This window comes from Streptopelia decaocto (assembly GCF_964273445.1).
Source record: "Streptopelia decaocto genome assembly, chromosome: 2".
NCBI classification, from domain to species: domain Eukaryota; kingdom Metazoa; phylum Chordata; class Aves; order Columbiformes; family Columbidae; genus Streptopelia; species Streptopelia decaocto.
This window is the reverse complement of record NC_138655.1, coordinates 28,328,403-28,352,706: the sequence shown is the minus strand read 5'-3', so window position 1 is coordinate 28,352,706 and position 24,304 is coordinate 28,328,403. Positions and strand designations below refer to the sequence as shown.

The 24,304-nt window shown below is 37.0% G+C and overlaps 1 protein-coding gene across 1 annotated transcript in view; it reads right to left on the bottom strand.

The window, feature by feature from the left end:
* CNGB3 (cyclic nucleotide gated channel subunit beta 3) overlaps positions 1 to 20,312 on the bottom strand; it is a gene marked incomplete at both ends in the record, with an annotated part of 59,898 nt that extends 39,586 nt beyond the window's left edge. Inside the window, 3 exons of the mRNA XM_082046277.1 lie at positions 9,018 to 9,129; positions 17,438 to 17,513; positions 20,160 to 20,312. Coding sequence (XP_081902403.1) covers positions 9,018 to 9,129; positions 17,438 to 17,513; positions 20,160 to 20,312 — 341 coding nt within the window. The remainder of the gene's footprint in view (positions 1 to 9,017; positions 9,130 to 17,437; positions 17,514 to 20,159) is intronic.
* Between the last annotated feature and the right edge of the window lie 3,992 nt (positions 20,313 to 24,304).

Sequence of the window (24,304 nt, the reverse complement as noted above, 5' to 3'; positions counted from 1 at the left end):
TTCACTAAAAAAGGTATCATCTTCTTACTTTGAAAAATACTAGGTCAAAGGAGGATTTACAGAAAATTATTTTAATTAACGAAATAAATCAGTGGCAAGGTATGACAAACTCTACCCTATTCTAAACAAAGAATTTCTCCCATTTACACAGTCAGAAATAAATATATATGAATAGTGTGAATATGTAATTTAAGATATTGCCAGGAATGAAAAAAAAAACAACAAAACAAGGAGCATTTCAGTCCGTATGATGACATTGCTCTCCCTTTACTCGTTTCATTTAGCCTTCAGGGAAAAACTTCCCAATTTGCTGCTTTTTAACTTCAGGCTACCTACTTGATTGTTGTGCAGAGTGAATGGCATTAAATAGCATGGGTAACTGCATCCTGCAGAATGGATAGAATTTAAAGGCTGTAGGAAAGTACATCTTAGCAATGATTACAGCAAGTTTAATCCATTTTGGTACAGGCAGCACACCATCACCTTTTTATTTAATTTGCAGGTTCTCAATTTAGCCCTTGCAGACATTCAAATCCAAGCACTAAAAGTGACAAGCTCTGAAAGAAAGACCTAGGCAGGAGCAATATAAGTGCTAAGAAAAGTATTTTGATTTTTTTTTTAATGCGTTAATGTCCTTTCAGTCAGGCTTACAAAATAGATGCATTCCATCTGTTTACAGTTTCAAGTAATGCAGTGATTAGCTGAAAACTACTACGGAAAGCTTCAGTCTCTTTATAAAATACACTTGTAACTATGTTTAAACTGGGATTTTTCAGGAGTGCCCAGCATTGGCCTAGTTTTACTTTATCTCAAGTAGGCTGCAGTTTAGATGCAGGAGTGTCATCTCTTTTGGTCCCTGGTGTTCCTACAGCAATCAAGGATTTCTTGAGACTCTGCAGAGAGTTGATACTGGGTCTGTTTCACCAGTGTGCTGAGATTTAGTTTTTGTGATAGGACACAGTTTCTCTAAGTTGCATCTGCTTGGTGAATTGATGTGTTGCAACTAGTGGATAGCAAGCACTAATAAGTACGGTAATTTTCTTGGTCGAGGTAATTGAGCTAAATGAGGTGCATTACTCACTAAGAACATGTTACCAGCAGGAGTTCTCTTTATTAACCTGGCTATGCACCACATAGCAAATTACTTCTTAATCTTTGGTTGTTTTGTTATCTTTTGTTATTCTTTTTTTGCTGTTAGCCAAAATAGAGAGGAAAAATATCTCCTTTACCGGCCTAAGGAGGACTGGTATAGCCTACTAGGTAATAGGACGTGGCTATGAAAAAAAGGCAAACTACAAACCCAAAACTCAATCTTCCTGAACCACCCTTTTTTGAAAATGTTGAAAGCTGGTTTTGAAAAGCAGAATCAGAAGAGTATGTTTACTGGGTTGGAATGTTAAACATATTTTGTATATTTTTTAAATTTCTTTAAAATTTCTTTAGTGCATTTTATGTGAACATGTTTCGTTTATGACACCTAGATTCTGAAGGTGGCATATAAGATATAATTTTTTGTTCCTCTCTAAACATAACTCAAAATATGTAAGATCTTGAGGTGAAATCTAAAAGCACCTGAAGTCCTAGTAACCAACTGCATTTTTTTTTCTTTGTGTACTCTTGGGTATGCAGCCTGTGAATACATACTGTCATTTTACACAGCATTTTGCAGAGTAGGGTTCATGATCTTGACTTGGGTTTCAGAGTACTGCCTTAGTATAAATAGTACATTGTAATCACCTTGGTAATCTGGGAAGATGAAACACTCTTACGATTTTAGCCAGGCTTAAAGGCTTTCAAAAGACACAGGGGAGAGAAGAGGTCATTGAAGCTCTTTGTATCCCTTAATTTTCTCTGATCTATGCTCTCAGATGCTTTGTTTACCTTTCTTTCATACTTTTTCTAGGACTTCCTTCTTTGTCTCGTCCCCTGATGCCAGGCATCCATTACTACTTGCTTGCTAGGCATCTGTCTCCTCTCTTCTCTTACATGCCAAATACAGTCCTCTTCACCAGCTACCACACACCACAGGCTCTGTGCTGTTTCCCAGCCTTCAGTGTAGGACCATACAAAGGTCTCACATTTGCCTCTCCTGCGTCTCCTTTGTGATCATCTAAATTGTGTTTTTTTGATTGTTTTTTTGTTTGTTTTTCTACATGTTGAGTTCAAAACAGTATCCTCACAAAGGATGTTTTCAGTTTATCTGGTGTATAAATGGCTATATTCCTCTGCAGAGCAAGGTGGTCAGTAGACCTTTGGTTTCAGTGGTGGCTGTAGAGCTTGGCCCACAGCTACAACTCCTCTGTGTGGCAGGTGTGGCTCTGCCTGGGCCTGACCATGGGCCCCACAGATCCTGACCCACACCCACAGCCTGACATCCCACCTGGTCCCAGCCCAGCCCTGTGCAGCTGCCCTGGACCATGTCTGACCCCAGTTACCCTCACCGGGCACTGGCTGCCTTCCCCTCTCTGCCCCAGACCTGTCTTGTCACCACAGACTTGCCTGGGCATGAAATGCTCGTGTTGTGTTTCAAAAAAGTGCAGGATTATGTATGCACATATGTGTTTTTATTAACCCTCCCCATCAGAAACCAATCTCGACATATTATAAAGACTGCAATGATGTTTGGTGCTCGTTCCTTTTTAATAAGGTTCCACTGTCTTCTATTAGAGTGCAAATTAGGTTCTGAGTGTTTTTCTGTTTCCTCATTTCTTGCTGTGAAGAGGCAGCATAGTCTTCACCCTCCCTCCTAGAGATTATTATTATTCAGCAAATAGCTATTCATGGAAATTACCTATTGTTCTGTTACATTAACATTAAAGATGGAGGGAAGAAACAATATATTGGCAGATAGGGCTGACTTGTGTGCAATCCAATCAAAGCCATTAGGAAACAGACATTAAAAGTTTCAGTCAGCCATCATTCAGCACCTTGGCACATCAGCCATTCTTGTGTGTCTCTTTTTCAGACATAGTGTTCCGGTGGCTGAGACCAGTGCTGTGTGTCTCTACTGTTTATTAATGTCCATCACTGTGTACTGCTGTATTTTACAAATGAGGAAGTGCTTAGAAGGAAAGCCAAAAATATACCTTTTTTTTTTTTTTTTTGGATAAACCTTTTCTATGGGAATTTTCAGGAGTAAATGCAGTATTTATCAAAGCTGTCATTCACTCAGTAAGAGAAAAAAATTTTTGTTCTTTCAGAGGAAGTTCAAAAAATTATTTTCCTATTAATAGATAATACAGGCTGTGCCGCACCATGAGTAAAAAGGTACTCTAATCAGCTGAACTGGAAGAAGGACACAGCTGGTGCACAGTCTTGCAAACTGTCATACATATAAGTAGTCTTACTGATTTCAGATAAGTTAATTACACCAGTATAATGTTCACAAAGCAATATTACCTAATATTTTAAAATTTAAAGTCCTTACTTTGAAGCTCATTACCTTCCCCTGAATTTACTATGTGGAGAGACAGAGGTCTGACCTAAATGAAAAGTGTGCTGTTTCAAACAGAATAACTGCCTTCTTCCCTCTTGCTTACTATATGTATCTGAGCCTGCACAGATGCATTTTAAAAAATTAAAAGTCACAGTAACATGAAAGTTGTGGTGCTCTGGATATATATGGGTTGTGAACAGATACATATCCACAAACCTTAATTTATTATATATCTTACAGTCTATGGGCATACTGATGATTTCTCACTGTGCAGATCAAGTGACTTTTTGTTAAAATTTGACTCTTGGAGGATGAGTATTATAAGAAGATAGTCTAAGTCAAAACATAGTACCAGGACCCTGAGTACACCAACAGGCCTTACTGGCCCTGAGCAGCCTCCAGTGAGACTTCCACCCACACCCTCTGCCCATGGACCTGGGTTGTGTCCATTTAAGCTCAGGCCTTAGTCACTGCCTGAGCCATGTCTAGGTGTGTTTAGATTCAGTTCTGTCTCTGGTCTTGTCTCCTGCATGAACTTTCGAGTCTTGCCTTCAGTCCTGACTCTGACCCTGTCTTTTTGATCCTGACTGGACTTCCTGGATGGACTCTAAAGCTGGTTCATCACTTTTCCTTGTTGATGGACCCTGTTACTAGGATCCTGCTCTGCTTGCTGTGTTCAGACCCTGTGAGACTGCACCTTGTTGGTAAGGACATTACTTATGCTGGTGTTACTCTTGGCTCCCATCTCCCCTTCCCTCCGGAAGCAGCTGGCCCTTGCTTCTACCTGAATACAGCTGGAAAAATCTGAAATTCCAGTTAAAAAAATTCTACCAACCATTTCGCCAACCTTGATTTCATTCAACCGACTAAATTATGTCCCTTTCCATAACATTACTATAGGATCATAGAATAGTTTGGTTTGGAAGAGACTAGTCGAATTCCTCTGCCATGCACAGGGACATTTTCCACTAGATCAGGTTGCCCCAACCAACCTGATCTGTAACACTTCCAAGGATGGGGCATCCATACTTCTCTTGGAAAATAGTGTCTCACCACCCTTGTAAAAAAAAGAAAAAAACTATTCCTTAGATCTAATCTAAATCTAGCCCCTATTAGTTTAAAACCATTACTGCTTGTCCTGTCACTTCAGACCCTGGAAAAAAGTCTCTCTGTCTTTCAAATAAGCCCATCTTAGATATTGAAAAGCTGCAGTAAGGTTTCCCTGGAGCCTTCTCTTCTCTGGGCTGAACAACCCCAACTCTTTTAGCCTTTCTTCATAGGAGACATGTTCCAGCTCTCTGACCATTTTTTTGGTTCTCCTCTGGACCTTCTGTAACAGGTCCATGCCTTTATTTTACAGGGAACCCCAGCGCTGGAGTTAGTATGCCAGATGGGGTTGCACCAGAGCAGAGCAGAGGGGCAGAATCACCTTCTCTGACCTGCTGGCCACACTTCTCTTGATGCAGCTCATAATATGGTTGGCTTTCTGGGCTGCAAGTTCACATTGCCAGCTCATAGCTAATTTTTCATCCACCAGTATCTCCAAGTCCTTCTCAGCAGGGCTGCTCTCAATTCATTCATCACATAGCCTGTACTGATACTGGTGATTGCCCTGACCCATGTGCAGGACGTCTCCCTTGGCCTTCTTGAACTTAATCAGATTCATATGGACCCACTACTCAAGCCTGTCAAGAGAGCCCTCTTGATGACATCCCTTCACTCCAGTGAATCAACTGCACCACTCATCTTGGTGTCATCTGCAAACTTGCACTGTCTATGTCATTAATAAAGATATTGAATAGTATTTATCCCTATACAGACCCTCAATGGATACTACTTTTTAATAATCTCCATTTGGACATTATCGAAGTGTAGAGCAAATAGTGACAGGGAAAGCTCCTGAAAAAAGGGACTCTCAGTTGACTATTCTGTCAAATTGTATGAACAGTCCTTGGTATGGTTTTGATTAGTCAAACTAGCACAAACTAGCAAATAATTCCCAGGTATGGGAATACCCAGAAATTAGCATTAAGCCAAGATAATTCACAACTGACACTTCTTCAGGAGACCTTTTGTATTGTTCTAGCTGGCCTCAGTGGTAGAGAGTGATTTGAGTATGTTTCATTTACTGCTATTTTTCTAGACTACGTATATCTATTTGACTCAAATTCTCAATATGCATACACATTTATGTAGCTTTTCTCATGTGACAAAGGCAGTTGATTCCCTTAAAAATATTCTAATGAGTAAACCTGAACACATAGACTCAATAAGGTAGTGACCTTGATCAAGGACGGTATCTAAATAAACTCCCATGAGTCTTCAGAGGCAATGGATTATATTCTCTCAAAGGGCAGATTTTCAAAATGGTTGTCCCTCCAGCTCTTAAAGTCATGTGATAGATTTGTTTAGTTTAGTTTCATACTGATGCAATGACACCAGCACCATGTCTTCCAAGCTCTACTGCAGAATTTAGTGGGTAACTTGTTTTGCCAGTAGAATTTACCAGTGTCTTACTGTATTTTAAGAAGCTGTTGCTCAAATTAGACTGACTAGATATATCTGAGTGCACACATGACAGTGAGTCAGAACAACTCTGAGAAGAGAATGCTTAACATAAACATTTTGAATTTCCTTTTAACAGACAGAGTTTGTCTTCTACTAATAAGTAACATACCCCTTTGTTTCATAAACATATTGTAATTAAGTTAACCATGGTTATGGGATTTACCAGTGGAACTGTAAGCATCTAATAACATATCCTACAATGACATAAAAGGAGATGCTTTATCTAACTTTTCATTGTTGACCTACTGATTCACATTCAAATTACCAAGTTATAAATAACATTTCTAGCCAGTCTTGTCAGAGTTGTTTTTAAATGCACATATTATTTTATAGAGGCATATGCATTAGTATTTTGCTTGATTATTCCTTGTCACTTCAGTACAAAGTCTGTCTTGGTGAAGGAGAGGAAATAGATAATCTTCTCTATAAATTAAATAACGCCATGTCAGGGGAAGACTTTTGCTTTATGTCATCAGGATAATGGAAATAATAGAAGGCAAAAGCAAGCAGGAGGAGCTTTTATCCTGTTCTGGACTGAGTGTATCCATTATTTTCCACTCAAAGGGTTCTCAGCAGGCTGGGGGAACATGAAGCTTAGCAAAGGTAAATGCAAGTTTCCACACCTGGAATGGAAAAACCCCATGCAAGAGCAAAGGCTTGGAGCTGACTAGAAAACAGCTTTGCACAAAAGGATCTGGGGGTTCTGATGGACAACAAATTGAATATGAATCCACAGTGTGTTCTTGAAGCAATGACAGCTAACTACATCCTATGCTTTAAATAATCATAGCCATCTGATTGAGAGGGAGAGGTTATTTCCTTCTGTGTGACGTTAATAAGTTTGGATCTGTATCCAGCTGCAGTCTCCCCTGTACATGAAAGGCACTGACCACATGGTGCAACGCTACCAGAGAGCTATTAAGATGACTGGAGAATTGAGCACAGGGTATATGAGGAAATGCTGAGAAAGCTGTGTTTGTGTAGACTGGATATAGAAAGCTGAGAATATGGAGGTAATTGCAGTGTTCCACTGCCCAGTGAGTGGTTGTAGAGAACACGGATCCAGACTGTACTTGGAGGTACACAGCAAAAAGATGAGAGGCGACAGAAGCAAATCAGAGAAAAGGAAAATTAGTTCTATGTAGGATATTAATTTTCATAATAAGGGTGGTCAAACAGTGGACCAGATTGCCCAGAGAATCTGTGGAAATTTCATTCTTGGAGACATAAATCTGCAATTATACTGAACAAAGTTCTGGGCAACCTGATCTAACCTGGAAGGTGGGTCTAGCCTCTAAATTTGTCCTTCTCTGAGCAGGAGTTTTGACCTCATTGTGTCTGAAGCAGCCTTACAACTGGAGCTTATATGAAACTGTTTAATGTCTTCTTCAGTGACACAGGCAGTGGCACTGCGTGTACCATCAGCAAGCTTGTGGATCACACCAAGGCCATCCAAAGGGACCTGGACAAGCTCAAGAAGTGGGCCTATGCAAAACTCATGAGGTTCAGCAAGGCCAAGTGCAAGGTCCTGCACCTGGGTTGGACCAGCCACTGGTATCAATGTAGGCTAGGGGATGAAGGGATTGAGAGCAGCCCTGCCAAGAAGGACTTGAGGGTACTGGTGAATGAAAGACTGGACATGAGCTTGCAACATGCGCTTGCGGCCCAGAAGGCAAATTTTACCCTGGGCTGCATCAAAAGGAGTGTGACCAGCAGGTTGAGGGAAATGATTTTGTCCCTCTGCTCTGGTGAGATACTGGCAGATGAAAAATTAGCTATGAGCTGGCAATGTGAACTTGTGGCTCAGAAAGCCAACCATATTACAAGTTGCATCAGGAGAAGTGTGGCCAGGCGGTCAGAGGAGGCGATTCTGTCCCTCTACTCTGCCACCTGGAGTCCTGCATCTAGCTCTGGGTCCTTCAACATAAGAAGGACATGGACCTGTTGGAGCAGGTCCAGAGGACGCCATAAAAATCATCAGAGGGCTGGAACACCTCTGCTGTGAGAACAGGCTGAGAGAGTTGGGGTTGGTCAGCCTGGACAAGAGAAGGCTCTGAGGAGACCTTATTGTGGCCTTCCAATATTTAAAGGGAATTTATAAGAAAGATGGGGACAGACTTTTTAGCAGGGCCGGTTGTGATAGGACAAGGCATAATGGTTTTTAACTGAAAGAGGGGAGATTTAGACTGGACATGAGGATGAAACTTTTTACAATGAGGGTGGTGAAACACAGGCACAGGTTGCCCGTAGAGGTAGGTAGATGCCCCATCCCTGGAGACATTCAAGGCCAGGCTGGATGGGGCTCTGAGCAACCTGATCTAGTTGAAGATGTCTCTGCTTATGGCAGAGGGTTTAGACTAGATGACCTTTAAAGAATTCTATGATTCTATGGATCTATGCCTCTGTAATTAATGTATACTCTTCCAAGATTATTGTTTGCTAGACTTCATATTTATTTATATTACACAGTCAAAACAAACAGCTACCTAAGCTTTTTCCAAAGGTTAAATGACCATAGATTTTCCCCTGAAGCACCATTACCATTCAATTTATTTCTCACTTCTCAGGAAGAGACAGTCCTAATCCTCTGGTTGTGGAGACCAGTGCTTATTTAATGACATAACTCAGCAAAAAAATGTGCAGGGAAAAAAGCTTTTAAGCCAGAATGATGTGAAAAACATTCCAGTAATTCAGGGCAACACCATGGAACTCACTCCTTTGCTGAGGTAGAGTAATAGTAACTGAGCAGCATCATTGTTAGAATTGGTATCTAAGTGTAGTTGAGCAAATCCTTCTCCTCATTCCTGCAATTTAGGATGACATACACAACAAACTATCAAAAGCACATAGAAAATGAATGCCTCACAGATATGGTTGCCTTAGAATTGAAACAAAGCTCTTTAGATCCTTAAAGGACAAGAAGGACTTTTAAAGAACTGAAATATGGCACACAGAGATGTTAAGTCAGGATGTCAGGAAAAAAGCCTCGCATTTTAAAATTGAATTTACTCACTTAGCATCTTCTTTTCCATCATTGAGTTGATGCTGTTCCTGCTGAGTTGTGTTAGCTGGTTCAGTTGATTTTTCAGTTTTTGAAGGCTCAGGTGCTTTCGCTGGTACTGTATCTAGAAAAAAGTTTTTAATTTTTTAATACTAATTTTTAAAGAATTATGATAATACTTTTGGAGGAATTACGACTTGGCTGCCATTATTTCTTCAGTGAACAAGCACTACACGACACTGATTCTGGCACCTGACTTTCAAGAATTTCCTGCATAAATCTACTTCAACACCGGCTGTATAGAACATGTTTATAATTAGCATACCTTTTAGAATATAAAACTTATTTGTAGTTTTTAAACTAGATGCATCTGTAACCAGCTCAAGAATGGTCAATACAGAGTTCTTCCCTATGTATAAGCAACAAGAACTCATGCAGTATGATAAAATTTTAGTGTGTGCTTATTTTAAAAAAATACATAGAGGACAGAGAGATCTGTCCAGAAATGCCTTGTGCAATACAGGAAGAAAAATGAAGAGCTACTTATTTGCTTGAGCATAGCAAATTCTAATGACATCATTCATACTCCAGTGTTTGAATTGCTTTAAATCTTGTTGCTTCAGCTGCCATGACAGGCCTGTTTGTTGCTGAGTAAATTACGATTGCAATATAGCAATAAGTATACGAGTGTGTAGAATTTGGCTTGTCTATTTTTTTTATTTTTCAGTTTTCTAAAACAAGTTTAAGTGGGAAGCTTGTAGAGTTTGGAAAAAAAATATATGCAAATTGTATACTCTCTTGCCATTTAAGTGGCCTCATGTGTTTAATTTTTACAATTAGTCCTATATCTTAATTTTAAATTTTCATGCTGAAAAATAATTTGAAAGCTCTCACATCAGTCTGACACTTTGCATAAAGGAGGAACAAACTCATCCTTCATAAATACTTTAAGTAATATGATTATAGAGGAAGAGCTTGGCAGCAAAACATCATATGAAATAAATCAGGACCCTGTTATATATGCTGCATTTTAATTTCAAGACAACTCAAAGAAAATCAAACCTGGAGTATTTTGGATAGATAGTGTAAGAAAAGTTTTCTGATAGTTGATCTCCATATTTATAAAGCTGTTATTCATTTCAGGGAGGTAAAAGCAGTTACAACAGTAAACTCTATAGCTGTTCAGCTGGAAGGTGTTTGCTTGAAATGACATTTAAACAAAACCTAGTGTGGGACAGTGGCTAGGTTTGTTTACAGAACTTGATAAACCAGACTATCTTCCTACCACCACTTATTCTGCTTTGGGATCACATTTTCTTCCAGGTGTCTATTAAGAACATACACAATGTTTCTTGAGCTTTCAAAATTTTACTGGATGGACAATTGATTACAGGACCAGTGGACCATTTCTAGTGTTTTTTCTTAGCATTTAGTTTAAGAAGCAAGAATGCCCTGTGTGAACCCTGCTATTCTTGCAGGAATTATTTTCTTAAAGAGAATCAAATACAAGACTTCAACGGCGGTATCTGTGGATGCCAAAAATACTCAAGCCAGAGTCAGAGACGGAACTGAAGAGAAGTCAAAGAAATCCGTGTTCCCCAATGTGCTGGTCAACTGGGTTTTGCCTTAGCAAGCTTAGGGGTTAATTTTCAAACGGTCACTTGGAATAATGTAGCACTACTGAGTACGAAGAGAGAGTCTGCAGGATTTGTGTTACTTATCACCTGTAAGCTGGGAAGGTTTTTGTGAGGAATTCCATTTAAAACTGTAATTTGATTGGATTTATGGCTTACATTGATAACAGTATCTTTCTCACTTAGTGGAAATGCACATTATCGTTTCCTTTCTGCAGCAGTTAGTATTGCAGTACTATCTTGAGGAAAAGTCTGTTGAAAATATAACACTGGGGAATTTTTAATCTTACCTGAAGGATCTGCCAGGGAATTTTCAAGTTACAGAATAGCACACATTCTCCAAAGAAGACTGTTGCTGTCCCTGTCTCCAGGAAGATTAAAGGAAGGATGAAAAGGTTTCTTACCATTTGATTACAGTGGTTTAAAATGCTTTTCTGGGAGTTTCGGTCTTTTTTTTTTTTTTTTTTTTTTTAAGAAGGAGGAATTTTAAAATGGTTCAGACTTCTAGCACAGTATATACATTCTCAGAGTGAAAGAAGATTTATTTCTCCTATGTATTCCATAGACACCCTTTGCAAGAAAATCACAGAGGAACTACAGTTACAGAAAATAAAAGGGTTTTGGACCTATTTATAACTGACTAATTTTTTGTTCTTGCTACTGAACCTTAATCTGTCAAAATTCTCTTTAACCCTTTCCCCAGGGGATCTCTAGAAATGGTGCTATTGACTCTGTGCTTTCCTTGGCACACAGTCATCCTCCTGTGGTTTTGTGGTCAACATGACGTGATGTAGAAAAGAAGCTACAAGCGCCAAAAATTTCAGCACTTGCTGTGGTTTCTGCTTCCTTCTGAATTCATGGCTTGTAGTTTCCCAGTTCTCCCTGCCCTAACCCCTCCAACCAAAAAGTCATGTACCTAAGACTGAAAGCAAGGCTAATCTCGACATTTCTGTAATGATCTCACTTTGGGAATTTTCTTTGTTGTAGTAATTATGCCATGTTATATCTGTAGTAGCAGAGGATAGAAACTGATAGGAACAATTAGAAGAATGAAATGGTGCTGTAGGCCTGGCACCCAAGCTATAGCTGTTTGGGGCAGCTGTATTTCAAACCAGGTCTACTGGGATCCTCTGAAATGAATGACTGTCACCAGCTTGAGTAAAATAGGTTTACTCATAGAGTGCTTCTTTTGGTTTAGTTTTATTCTAAAGGAATTCAGTCATACATTCCTAGAGTTTTTTTGGTGAAAAAACAGAACACAGTGGGGCAAAATCAGGAGATCTGTTTCAGAACAGCATTCTTAATTTGAAATAAAATGCCCATGTAGACACACTATTAAGAGTAACACGCTCATGAATAAAACAATCAATCTCTGAAGTGACAACATGTGTATGGGAAGGGGAGACCAAAAAGTAAAAAACATACAGTGCTTACACATAAGCATCCCATTGCAGAAGGATAATGGTTACTCAGTCTGCTAGATACTCTCAAGGTACTCAGTCTGAAGTCTGAACCCACACCAATTGTTAAATGCTGACTGGACTCAGACTGATGGAAAATATTATTATTATTTATATTTATTATTTATATGTATTATTTATATTTATTATTATTTATATTTATTATTATTATTATTTTGGTTGTACAAAAGCACGTCTTAGCACAACTTGGTCTCATCTGATATAGTCTCGATTCATACTGAATCCATAATATATTGTTTTACAGGACCATTTACAAAACCTTGACTCGCTTGTATATTTTTCTTTGGTGGAAGCACTAATTCCATCACAACAACCTAGTATAGTGTGTATTTTATATTAATTAAATATATTGTCAAATACTTAATTCTACTGCTAACTTTATAGTGACTTTTACAAAAAATATAGGCATGTTAAAATAAACTGATGCTTAAAAATACTATATTATCTCAATAGTGTCATAATAAATATAGAGTTGTGAAGATGTCAAGAAAAATAAACACACAGGAATCCCATGGACACAGAAGAGCTCTGACATTATAGAATACATACCTTTGTGACTTCACATGCATTTTTTTTTCTTTACAAATGCTTCATGCAGGGAAAAACAGTTCAGAAAGTAAGTTAAATTGAAAAGTAAGTTACATTTGAAGTAAGTTAACTCTCAACTTCAGTGGCTAACAAAAGTATTATAAAAGTTTGTTTTCCATGTAAAGAAATAAAGATTGTATGGAGAAGCTGGGTTTTATTTTCCTGGTATTTAGCCCTGTCACTCATGTGAAAAATGAAGATCTGAAATGAATTAGAAGTCTTCACCTCAGCAGTAGTGTTAGCAAGCTGATTAAACATATTCAAGTTCTTGGTAATCTTTAAAAAATACATTTTATGGGAATAATAGCTGCCTGTTGACTGAGTTCCAGTGAAGAGTGTAAAGGATAAGAAGACAAGGAATAAGATTATTATTTTAAAGTCTCTTTGCATTGACAGGTGTGGTTCATTGAGCTGCAGTACATTATATCAAAATGCTGTACTTGATTTGTACTTTTTTAAATACAAACTAGTTATTTAACCCTGGATTTTGAGGTGCTAGGGGATGGGTTTGTAAAGCAGCTTAAAAATCAGATTCATAACAAGCCAAAAGCAGGTTTTAGCTGTGAAATTTCACATTTAATTCAAATCTCCCTTCTCAGGGGCTTAAAACTCGATTGTAGTCCATCTAAAGTAAGTTGATGCTTAATTAGCAGAAATTAGCTGCAGTTTCATGGCAACAGGATTTTGGTGCCCTCAATAAATACATCTGCTTTATTTCTGTCTACAGGAAGAGGGAGTGACCATCTTTTGTATAGCATCTATTGATCAAAGCTTTCCTCTCAGAAGATGAAATCTTGGCTCTGGGCCTTTTTATTTGTGATAAGGTTAACTATCTGTTATGAGAATTATATTTTCCTTTTTTAGAAGATTAAACAAAGTTGTAACATAAATACATACTGAAATCAAAGTTCTTCATTCCTCCTAAAAAATTAGTGTTTCAATTAACTTCTAGGTTAGTTCCAGGCTCCATGTTGTACTCTCTGCTTTCAGAATTCACAGGTTTTTTCTATTCTGCATGATCACCCAGCAATTAGGAAGGCCACAGAATTTTCTCTCACATCTCTCTAGTCCAGGCTTTATTTGATTAATTAGGGAACTCTACTGCAGTGTGAGAGTTATGGATTTGAGCTCTCTTATTACAAAAGTGTAGAGGTAAACCAGTTACGCTATCGTGTGAAAGGTGGCAGCTATCACCACCTTCTTTTCCACATTTAGTGGAAAAGTGAATGTTCCTTGAGTACCTAAATACCAGAGTACTCACTAGGAGAGAGGCTGGAGTGGACTGAAATGACTTTTGAGCACCCCTTCTGTTGAGGTGCTATGTGTTCAGGGATGCTGATTTTTTTTTTTTTTTTATACTGACTGCTCCAGTGGGGAGATTGGACTAGATGATCTTTCAAGGTCCCTTCCAATCCCTAACATTCTGTGATTCTGTGCTTCTGTGACTGTCTGGGCTTCTCACTTACAATATAGATTTCCTGACTCTGTCAAAAGCACCAAAATCTCATGCGCTATAGAATTGCACTTGCATTTAATAATGGCCAGGTATATAATCTTTTATATATCCTCTGGGTACTTTCAAAGCATCTAGACTCTGAAGATACTAAATAGCACTGAAAATTAATATGGTAATCTGCCAGATGGGAGGTTCCATCTACTTTATGATCCAGAGGGGCAAATGTAGCATGTGCAAAAGTACCTATGATAGTTTCAGTCTAGCTTTCTCACTCAGGTACTACCAGGAACAAAACTATATCAATATGGACTTTAGTAAAAGATGTATAAACATGTCTGTGAATCTGGAAAATATCATTGAGGCACGTGTTGATTTAGTAGAAATAGGAAAACAAAAAAACAGAATATTGGAAACAGGCCAGTTTTTAGTGAGGGAAAAGTGAGAAGGAGTTGGGGACAGACTTCAGAAGAACAGTACTTCAGTGTGGTGCTGAGAGTGTTTAGAGAAAGGCATGAGTCGAAGAGGATCATACTGGAAGGATCTGCTAGGAGCATGAAAAGTATTGTGATACAGAGAACGATAATGCAGACACTAGCTAGTAGGTAGAGGCGGGACGTTGCCTTCTAAATAGCAGAACCACCAACAGAGCCATTGAACAATAGTGTGTAAAACAAGTGAAGCATTTATATAGCCAGCCAGTTACAGGAGATGATAAATATGCAAAGAAACTGTAGCAATTTGATTCAATATCACAGAGACCTGTAATGGGGTGAATCACACTTGGTTAAGTATATAAAGAAATGCAGGGAAAAATAATTTTAAAAAATGAATCCATCATGGAACAAACTGACTAAACACAGAGAATTAATTAGAGAGTGAACTAATTATGCAGAGAATTAATCACAAAGCAAGCTAGTGAGAGAGAGGGCAACTGAGGAGGTGGAGATGAAGCAATGAGTAGCCTACAAAGAAGCCAAAAGTACCAGGTGTTGCTGAGGAATGTACATGACAAAGTTTTAACAAAACAAGCTCCAATTTTGCCTCCTGCTGAGTTCTCATCTGTGCTGGGAATGTCATGCTGGCTTGTGAAGAGCTAGGAGAAAGGGAGAAGGTGATGGCTGGATTTGGCCATGTGAGAAGAAAGGTGTGAAGACAGGATCAACTCAGTCTATTGGTTTATGTTTCAAGACTATGGAGCTGCAAAATGGGACTGTGATTAGAGGCTTTACTGGTCTATTTTATTCTGGTTATACCAGAGAAACTAATAAGAGATCTTGGAAAGGATTATCTCTAAGTAGTTTTAACTTCTCCATGTAACTGATCTCCCTTAACTAGCATTGGTTGAGCCCTGGCCATGCTTTTAATAATTCTCTCTGAATTTGTACACACACTGCAAAACACTTTCTCTTGTCTCTTGTTCTTTGCTTACCACAGATATTCTTATTTTCTTCTTCTAGCAGCTGTCCATATGGTTTTAGGTCTGATATACAGTTCACCAAGTTTTGCAGGAGTCTTCCTCTAGACCTTCTTGTGAACAGCTTGAGGCCAGCCTCACTTTTCCACCCAGAGACCATGGAGTTACTTGTTCAGTTCAGATGGTGAGGGCTTAGGTACCGGGTGCTGTAATTCATAAGCTTCTCCTGAGATGCGGTGTCTGTGTGAGTTCTCTGGCTTGCATAGCTGTTGTTTATCTAAATCCTTAATACCCACATGCAAAAGAAGGAACTGTCTTGTGACTGTTTGAAAATGAGACTTGAAGCACCTTCCAGAAAACTACAGATTTAAAAAAAACCCAAACAAAAATGGAGACTAACTATGTTATTATATTTTCCTAAAGTCATTGATGAGGTAGTTCCTTCCATAACACCATTTTGTTAATATTTTAGAAAGGAAAAAAAGAGTAGTTTAGTATTCCAAAATACAGATTCATGAATTACATTAATTTGTAAAATTAAATCAGATTTTGGATGGAAACAAACAAATTCTCTATAATGATACTTCATTCTGTTGAGCGATAGTATCTGTGATTTAATATTGCTAAAAAGCCATGAAACATCAGATTTTTTCCCCATTGTTGGCTTATTGCTTAATTCATGTCAGATTTAGTTTTCCCTTATTTAGTGCTACATCCATTATATAGAAAGGTAGTTACATTAAATGGTCTTTGTTTAAAGTTTCATTATATGAGGAAAAGAATTGTGATACTTGCTAGAGTACACAAGGCACAAGGATTATGCAAGTTTCCTTGTAGTCTTTTTATTCCAGTTGCTCCTCTCTACTTAAATCATCTTTATCACAGGAAACTGAAGATTTCTCAGTCTTTGCTTTGTTGTTCAAGTGGAATTGTTCTCTTGAAGAAAAAGCATGAGATGACAGGAAAACTGAGCCTGGTGGTTTTGTCTGGTGCTGGAGGATGGAAGAAAGCTGCACTACTGATGCTGTGAGAGAGGGAAAAGGGGATATGTGCAGCAATAGTTACTACTTCACCCATCCTGAGCCTCTATTTTGGTAATTCCTGCAGCCATCATTCTAGCTATGGTATAAGCAAAACAGGTTGGCTACTGGAAGGTGGACAGAATAGCCATGACCAGCTGCCACTGTATTCAGCTGCTTAGGCAAATATTTGCCTTGTAGTACTGCCCTGAGCTCTATGGTCCTATGTTCTAGTCCTGGATGTCTTCTGAATTCTTCTGAACAGTGGTGGCAAATCGCTTTTAATGGCATTGCTTGTTTCTTTTTTTTTTTTTTTTTTTTTAATATTATTTGTTTACTTTTTTGCAAAAAGTTTTGAATGGCTGTTAAACAAAAGATTCGAATGTCAGATAGTTTAAACTCTGTCTCATCTTTGTAGTTTTTTAATACACATGAGAAACATACACAAAAGATCCATTATGCATATGTAGTTTTCTTTCTTGAGCTACTAAATACCCTTATTTTAAAGTAAGGTTTCTAAGAAGTCAGTGTACGCTAAGAGGAAATAAAGAGGAAATAGATTTTGTTAGACTAGCTGATTAAAGTGGACAAGTTCATGAAGGGGCTGTGTACTTGAAAGCTTGTAACCTTTTATTATTATTGGATAGTGCTCGTATTTCTGTAGCAGATCATTGGTTTGAGGTCAATGGGAATTCAGAGTTCTTAACTTCTCTATAAATAAAAAATAAGATCAGCACCTGGCAGAGCATTCGGAAGAACGATATTATTTACAACCCTATATAGTGTACATATATTTTGTCCAGATAATCTTTGAATACTCATAAATAGCTTATTACTGACCTTGTTGCTTTGCTACAGGTTCTTCTTTCTTATTGGCCTCTGCTTTCTGTGGTTCATCTGTTTTCTTATTTTCACCCTTAAAAAATCAAACAGGATTAGAAACTGTAGATATTTGTTGTTGAGAATGATAAGGATGGTTTGATGGCTGCAGCATTCTCCCAGGAATTTAGTTAAGTTGAGACACACTAAGCTTTTTTCCTGGGTGTTCTCTGTGTGTTCTTGGACAAGGTTCACAAAAGGACTTGGATGCTGAAATAAAAGACTGTTGTCTTCACATCTGCTGTGAAAACCCAGTTACTTGGCCTGGGATTCTGCTGCTGCCTGTTCCCAAAGCCTCCTTCTCATTGTCAAGGCTGACTTGTTCAGTGCTGCCACTTAGAAGGCAGTCTGAATCTCTGAATTAGTCTTCTTCCTCAACCTTCTGCTGGGCTAATAGACCTGGTATGTTTTGAGCTACCTTACCAGAGTGACATATCTCAGTCTTTACAAAATAAAGAGACAGCATCAACTTTCACTGCAAAAAATTAACTTTGTCCCACACTTACTGGGTTGGGTCCGTGAACCAAGTTCTCATGTATGTATACCTGGGTTCATCTTGGCTTTGACAGGGTGGCCCTTGGAGAAATACATGGGGAGTCTTAGGTGTTCACAATACTTTGTAACAGTGTAGTGCTTATCAAACCCATGAGCATTTTTATCCCAGATAGATTAATTTGCCTGGTGTTTCTCATGCTCACTAACAGAGAAAGATATAAGTATAAGCATTTGGAAAGTTATTTAACTGTAGGAGATTTCAGGTCTTCATGTACTTTTCTTCCCCTCTCCAAACTCAGTGATCTTCTCTTTGAGTTTCTGAGATTAATTTGAGAGTTGTCTTTTCCTATGAAAGTATTTGTTTTTTCCCCATCTGCTTTTATAAAGAGAATCTGACACTATATATATTTATATATATATATATATAAATGGAATTAGATATTTTTTATATATATAAATGAAAATTGAAAGCCACATCAACCTCTCTGCATACTGGAGATACTTGTGTGATGTTTTGTTGTAAAGGTTGTTTTCTTTATTTCAGGCTTTCTCCTAATAGCATAGCAAAAGAACATTAGTGTGAGAATAGTGCTCTACAGTTACCAGATTCTATGTTAATTTCTTAATTTCTCTCAAGATGGTATCTTCTTGCAGACAGAAAATGTCTTGATCCTTGACCCCTTCATCTGCCTCCATCTTAACAGTATCCATAATAGTGGAGGCTGATAGTGATATGATCTGAGTGCTGAGCTGATGTATGGAATTATTCTGGTGAAAAGAATAATCCACATCTCTAGGGAAATCTAAATATATATTTTTTCCCTAGAGCAGTTTGCCAAGTGAGGTATCAGGCTGCACAGAAATAAGCTGCTGAGATTCGAGATTTTTCTTCTTTTAAGATAATGTTTTATTGACCCAAGAAAACAGATGTGCAGAACTTTAAAAGAAGCATGAATGATACTTTGCCAGTAGATCTGCAGCATATTAAATTTATTGAACATAGATACTTTTGCTGTTTTGTGTGGATGGCAGTATGGATATGCCTGTTCATCAAACAAATGTTTTTTGCACATTTATAATAATGACAAGTGAAATTTGAGTTGTAGTTGGGCTGGATTATGCTTTGCCTCTTCTTGAAGTTATTCAAACCTATGATCTTCAAGAAAAGTGTCAGTTATAGGAAATTATTTGATTTAATGAGCATTTATGTTTTTATCACTATTATGTGCAACCGTAAAATTTATGGAACCTTGTATGTGAAAATCAAGGCTCACAGAAGTTAAGTCAGAGTCCGTGTATATGCTTGACCGTTGTTAAAAAGTTAAAAGACTCCGCTTAGTTAAAATTAACTTTATAATGGTGGAGTTTCAATTGTTTCATTAAGCATGAATTCAGATTAATAGCTCAGGCTAATACTAAAGAACTCATTTCACTTTCCTAATTATTTGATGAAACTCTAAATTGTTGTCATTTTGCATTGTAAAGTTTCGATTAGGTGAGGCTGGAAAAAACAAAATACTTTAGGACATTATCATGAAAAGATAAAAATTCAAATGTAACAAGTGAATGAGTATCTAACTTCTGTCTCATTTTAAAACTATTCCATTAATTAAAATAAAAAGTATGAATTAACTTCTACAGTAAAGAACTACTAACTAAAAAAACATAAACTGTATACTAATATGACTTACAGAAGTTATATTAGTAAAATCAAGCCAAATAAAATACTTCTTAAAAAAGCTACTAAATTACTTTGCCTTTCCAACAGTTATCAGGAAGCAGGCTAATATATACCTGTATGCCATTCCAATATTCAGAAAGGATATACTGACATTTTCTGCCAGCAGGGAACAAGATGAAGAGGGAAACATCAGCACATCAAAAGCAGCCATACCAGTATTTCTAATTCTCCATTTGCAATGCTGATCAAGACCTCTCATAAGCTTACACTATTTCAGGTTAGCCCTATCTGGAAAGCAATGTGCAAAAGGAGGAAATCTGTTTTTTTCATAAAGAAAAGGTGGGAAAGATAAGGGGAATAAAGGCATTTGTTTGATTTTATTAAATAAAGATTGATACCATGAGCAATAAGTATATTTGAAAATCTAACCTTTGGCATTTATTTACATGAATACTTTCTAAACAAAGGTAATATTACTGAGTCTATACCAAATGATAAAAACTATACCTGGCCTGTAGATGCTTTGAGTGGAGGAGGGACATCTTCATTCTTGCAGTCTGCTTCCACGGGTGATAATTTTGGTCTAGAAAACACTGCTCTTAGTTTTTTAAACATCTCGTCCATCCAGCTCTCCTGAAGCCTCTCTAACTCTTTTACCATGAACAGGTATATAGCACATGTTTTCTTGCCATCAGTAATCAGGCCAATTAGACACTTAATCAGGTTTAGGTCTGATTAATGCCTTAAAGAAATGCCTTGCACAGTCTGTTTCAGTGACAGCTTTTTCTCACTGTTCGTGCTTTTGTTTTATGCTGTAGACTAAGCTATTTCTAGTCTTGACAGTTACACTACATATAGACTCAACTGTGAACACATTCTGATTACAATAAATCAGTGTCTAATCTTTTATCTGTTGGATATTAAGCATTCAGCTTATATTTAGAAACAAAATTTTAAGTCCTAAAGACACCTGTGGCTTAACCAGGAAATGAAAAAGATTAATTGTCCAATAATCACCAGCTACCTAGTAGATTACATTAGAGCTCGAGAGGTTTAATTTCTTTGCAGACCTGAACGTTTAAAAGTGGTTTGTGGTTTTTTTTTTTTTTTTTTTTTTTTTTTGAGTGAATGACACTAAAAGGTCTGTTGAGGTTTGGTTTAGCAAGTTTATACCTGGTTTTATTCCCCTCCTTCTTGCTTTAAATTATGGAAATAATTTCATTGTTGTTTCTCCAAGGTATTTACAGACAATACTATTTTATGCAGAGTCTTAGCTACAATTTTGGAAAGGTTATATTTTAGTTGAATGTCTTACAAATTAGTAAAATATAAATGTTCATACAGTTTATAATTAGGACATAATGTTGAGATTCTATAGGCTATGGATCATCCTATATAAAATCAAGCATAGATTAGTTTGTAGGTGAAACTCAATTTCAAATAACTGTAGTGCCATGTTAATTCAGCCTCTCTTAACAAGGATCTTCACAACTTACTTGTCTCTCCTTGTCCTTAATTCCACTTTAGTTATTACAAGTCTATGCCTTCATTTTAAGCTCTAAATTTGAGCTAACAGCTTATAATTGATTTGTGCTGGTCATCAGGTCATCAAGAAATGCAGAATCCTACTCCTTTGAGTTATTTCCATAATTATGTATGTAGTGATTATATTGAAGTATTGAAAATCTCCCAGTGGCTGCCTCCTTGGGGCTTCTATTGTCTGGCAAGAACAGTTTCTGATCCTTTTCTACAACAGTAGTAACTGTAAGAATGAACCAAGAGTTTTTATAGTTTGCAAGCCTTTATCCTACATTGACACTCATGAGGCAGACCTTGGGATAGTTGGCCAGACTTCAGTCTTGTAACTGGGAACCCCCCCTACATACATGACTTCATAGTTGTCAGATGCAGCAAGAGCTTGGAACCTCCCTTTTTATTAAGGTCTATGTTCTGGTTTACTTTAAAAGCAACACTATTCTTGCTAATGCTTCAGACTGTGTTTAAGCTTAGTGTTCGAATGACTAAATTATAAATTAGTATCTAAAGTATTTTCACTTACTTATGCAGACCTGGACAAAAGGTAGCTTCTTTTGGATGTGAAATTCTGCCTTCATGCTGTTTTTACATCAGCTAATAACAGCAAAGAAACAAGTTAGTTCTTCCTCTACTATGTAAAATCTTAGCAGATTAAATTGGCTAATGCAGGAAAATTTAATCAATTGCCATATACAAACTCTACCTGCAGACTGAGCCTTTTTGAGAGCAATTGCTTTTTCATTATAAAAAATAAATTCTACATTACTGATTTTTTTTAAAAAATGTACTTTCATTCTTTGTTTATTAGAAATGGTAAAGTTTTACATAGAGCATAATACAAAGAAAATATACAGCATATATTAAAGGAAAATATGTATCTCTCTTAAGAATTTCTGCAAGATTATGCACATTTGTCTTTCAAAAAATTCCAAGCAACAACATGTCTTAATTATTTTTTTTTATCATTATAGTGTTTACGCTTGCTTTAATGTATAATTAAAAGGCATGAAAAATGAATGTAACAGACCTTAAAAGGAAAGTGCCTTTGGGAACCTGTTAATAACTATTGACATCTGCAGTTATTGAATGTTATATTGGTTTAGACTGTGACTAATTCAATAAATGCTTGAAACCCCTTCATTTGATGTAATTTTGTAACTAACAAGCAGACCACAATAAACGTAATATTTTGATACCAATAGAGGTACAAGTTTGCCTCCTAACCCTGGTAAGATGATTAATCTGCTTCAATATTTCATTTATCTATGTACTATGTCTATTTATTTTTATCAGGCCCTGAACATGCTAAAAGCACTTCAGTTAATTGAATATTGTGATGCACTGTTAAGTAAGAAGATTAAGAGTGCAGCAGCAAAGCAGATAGCCTGTATCCAGTTAGCTTCTTAGCTACATTGGCTTTGACCAGTGCTTACTATATTTTGGATTTATGGTAAACCCTACAGTGTACAAGGATTTCAAGCCTGTCTCGTACATTCTCTAGATACAGGTGGAATACTTCCTATATTTATTAATAAGGTACACCCTTTCCCACTTTTTTCCTTCAAGAAAATGTTGCTCCTCCATTTAAAAATTTGTCATATTCATCAGTTTTCCAAACTTCTGATAACATTTTTCTTTGAGTTTTTTTCTTTTAATCCAAAGTATATTTGAAACAAGGCACTCACAGTCTGGATATTATGTTCTAAAATTGTGCAAGAGATTTTTTGTCATGAAATATAACAGATGTCTTAGAAACAGAGGTAATTTAAATTCTGCATGTTTTATTATTTATAATCTCTGCTAAAACAATTGGTAGGACTCTTTTCCACCACCCCATTTGAACCTGTATTAAAGAGTGCATTATTTCTTTTTCTAAATAATTAGAATAGTTGCTAATGAGATTCCTTTTTTCAGAACCATTCTTGGAGGTGTTTGTTTGGCTGTGTACATTTTTTTTTTAACCTGGTACTTGTTATAAAATGCTTTAAAGCCCTATGAGCTCACATTTAACTACCAGTGTATTTAATAAGCATAAAGTGAATTCTAAGGACTGCTTTGCATTCCTCAACAGGCAGTGTCTTTGCTCCAGTTGTTTGAATGTACAGATCAATACATATCCTCTAAAGTGTTTATTTTTGTATTATATCAGCTGTAGTGTGTTAAAAAGATCAAAGCCTGAGTTTCACTTGTACTCAGATCTTTCCACAGTGCAAAATATAATGTGCAGAGGATTTTCATAGGTGTCTTTCTTCAGTTTCTCTCTGTGATTCGGGGATCTTGACAGACGCGAGTAGTACATCTTTCTTTAGAGCTCTCTAATAGTAGGCAGACAGAAGACTAATCTAGCATTTACCATAATTTTTCCTCTACACAGTGTAAGATTTCACAATTTCGTCCATTTTTGTGGATTAACAAAAGTCATAGTACTAAGTTATCTGTCATCCTTAATTTTGAGGACTTTTTTTTCCCCTCAGAAATAAAGGTGGTTCTGGAGCTCAGATTTTTCATATCTACTCATTGTCTTTTTTTTAAACTCAGGTGATACTATCATTTAACTAACTATACCATAATAAAGAAAATTAATCCATGCTTTTAATAAAAACCTGTCTCCTTAATCATATTGTCACAGTCATGGCCAGCTGTATGCATTATAACTGTAGCATTCAGTGAGGTATCTTTAGAAACAACAAAGGTTACTTAAAAGATCACTCTTTACTGTTTCAATTATAGCTAATTTTGCACTGATTCATAAGTCTTTTCTTCTGTTGCATTTTGTACACTGGCACAAACATACCAAAGTCAGCTTCTGCATCCTAAATTTGAGGCAGCAGTAGGTCTTATGGTCTGGAGGAATCTGGAAATACAAAATAATCTTGGTTGTTTTGGCCTTCAAGGAATGAAGACTGATTTTTACTTTGAAATTCAGTTTGATATGTCAAATCCAATTAACAGGATTTGTTCAGTTTACAAGAAAAAACAGATGGGAACTTCTGTGGGAATAGGCTGGAAAAGACAGGGTGCTGATATTTCCTATTCCTTTTCACATTTTTCTATATAAAATTACTTAGTTAAGGCAGGAGTTGTATCCTAAAGACTCATTTTCTGGAGCCTTCACC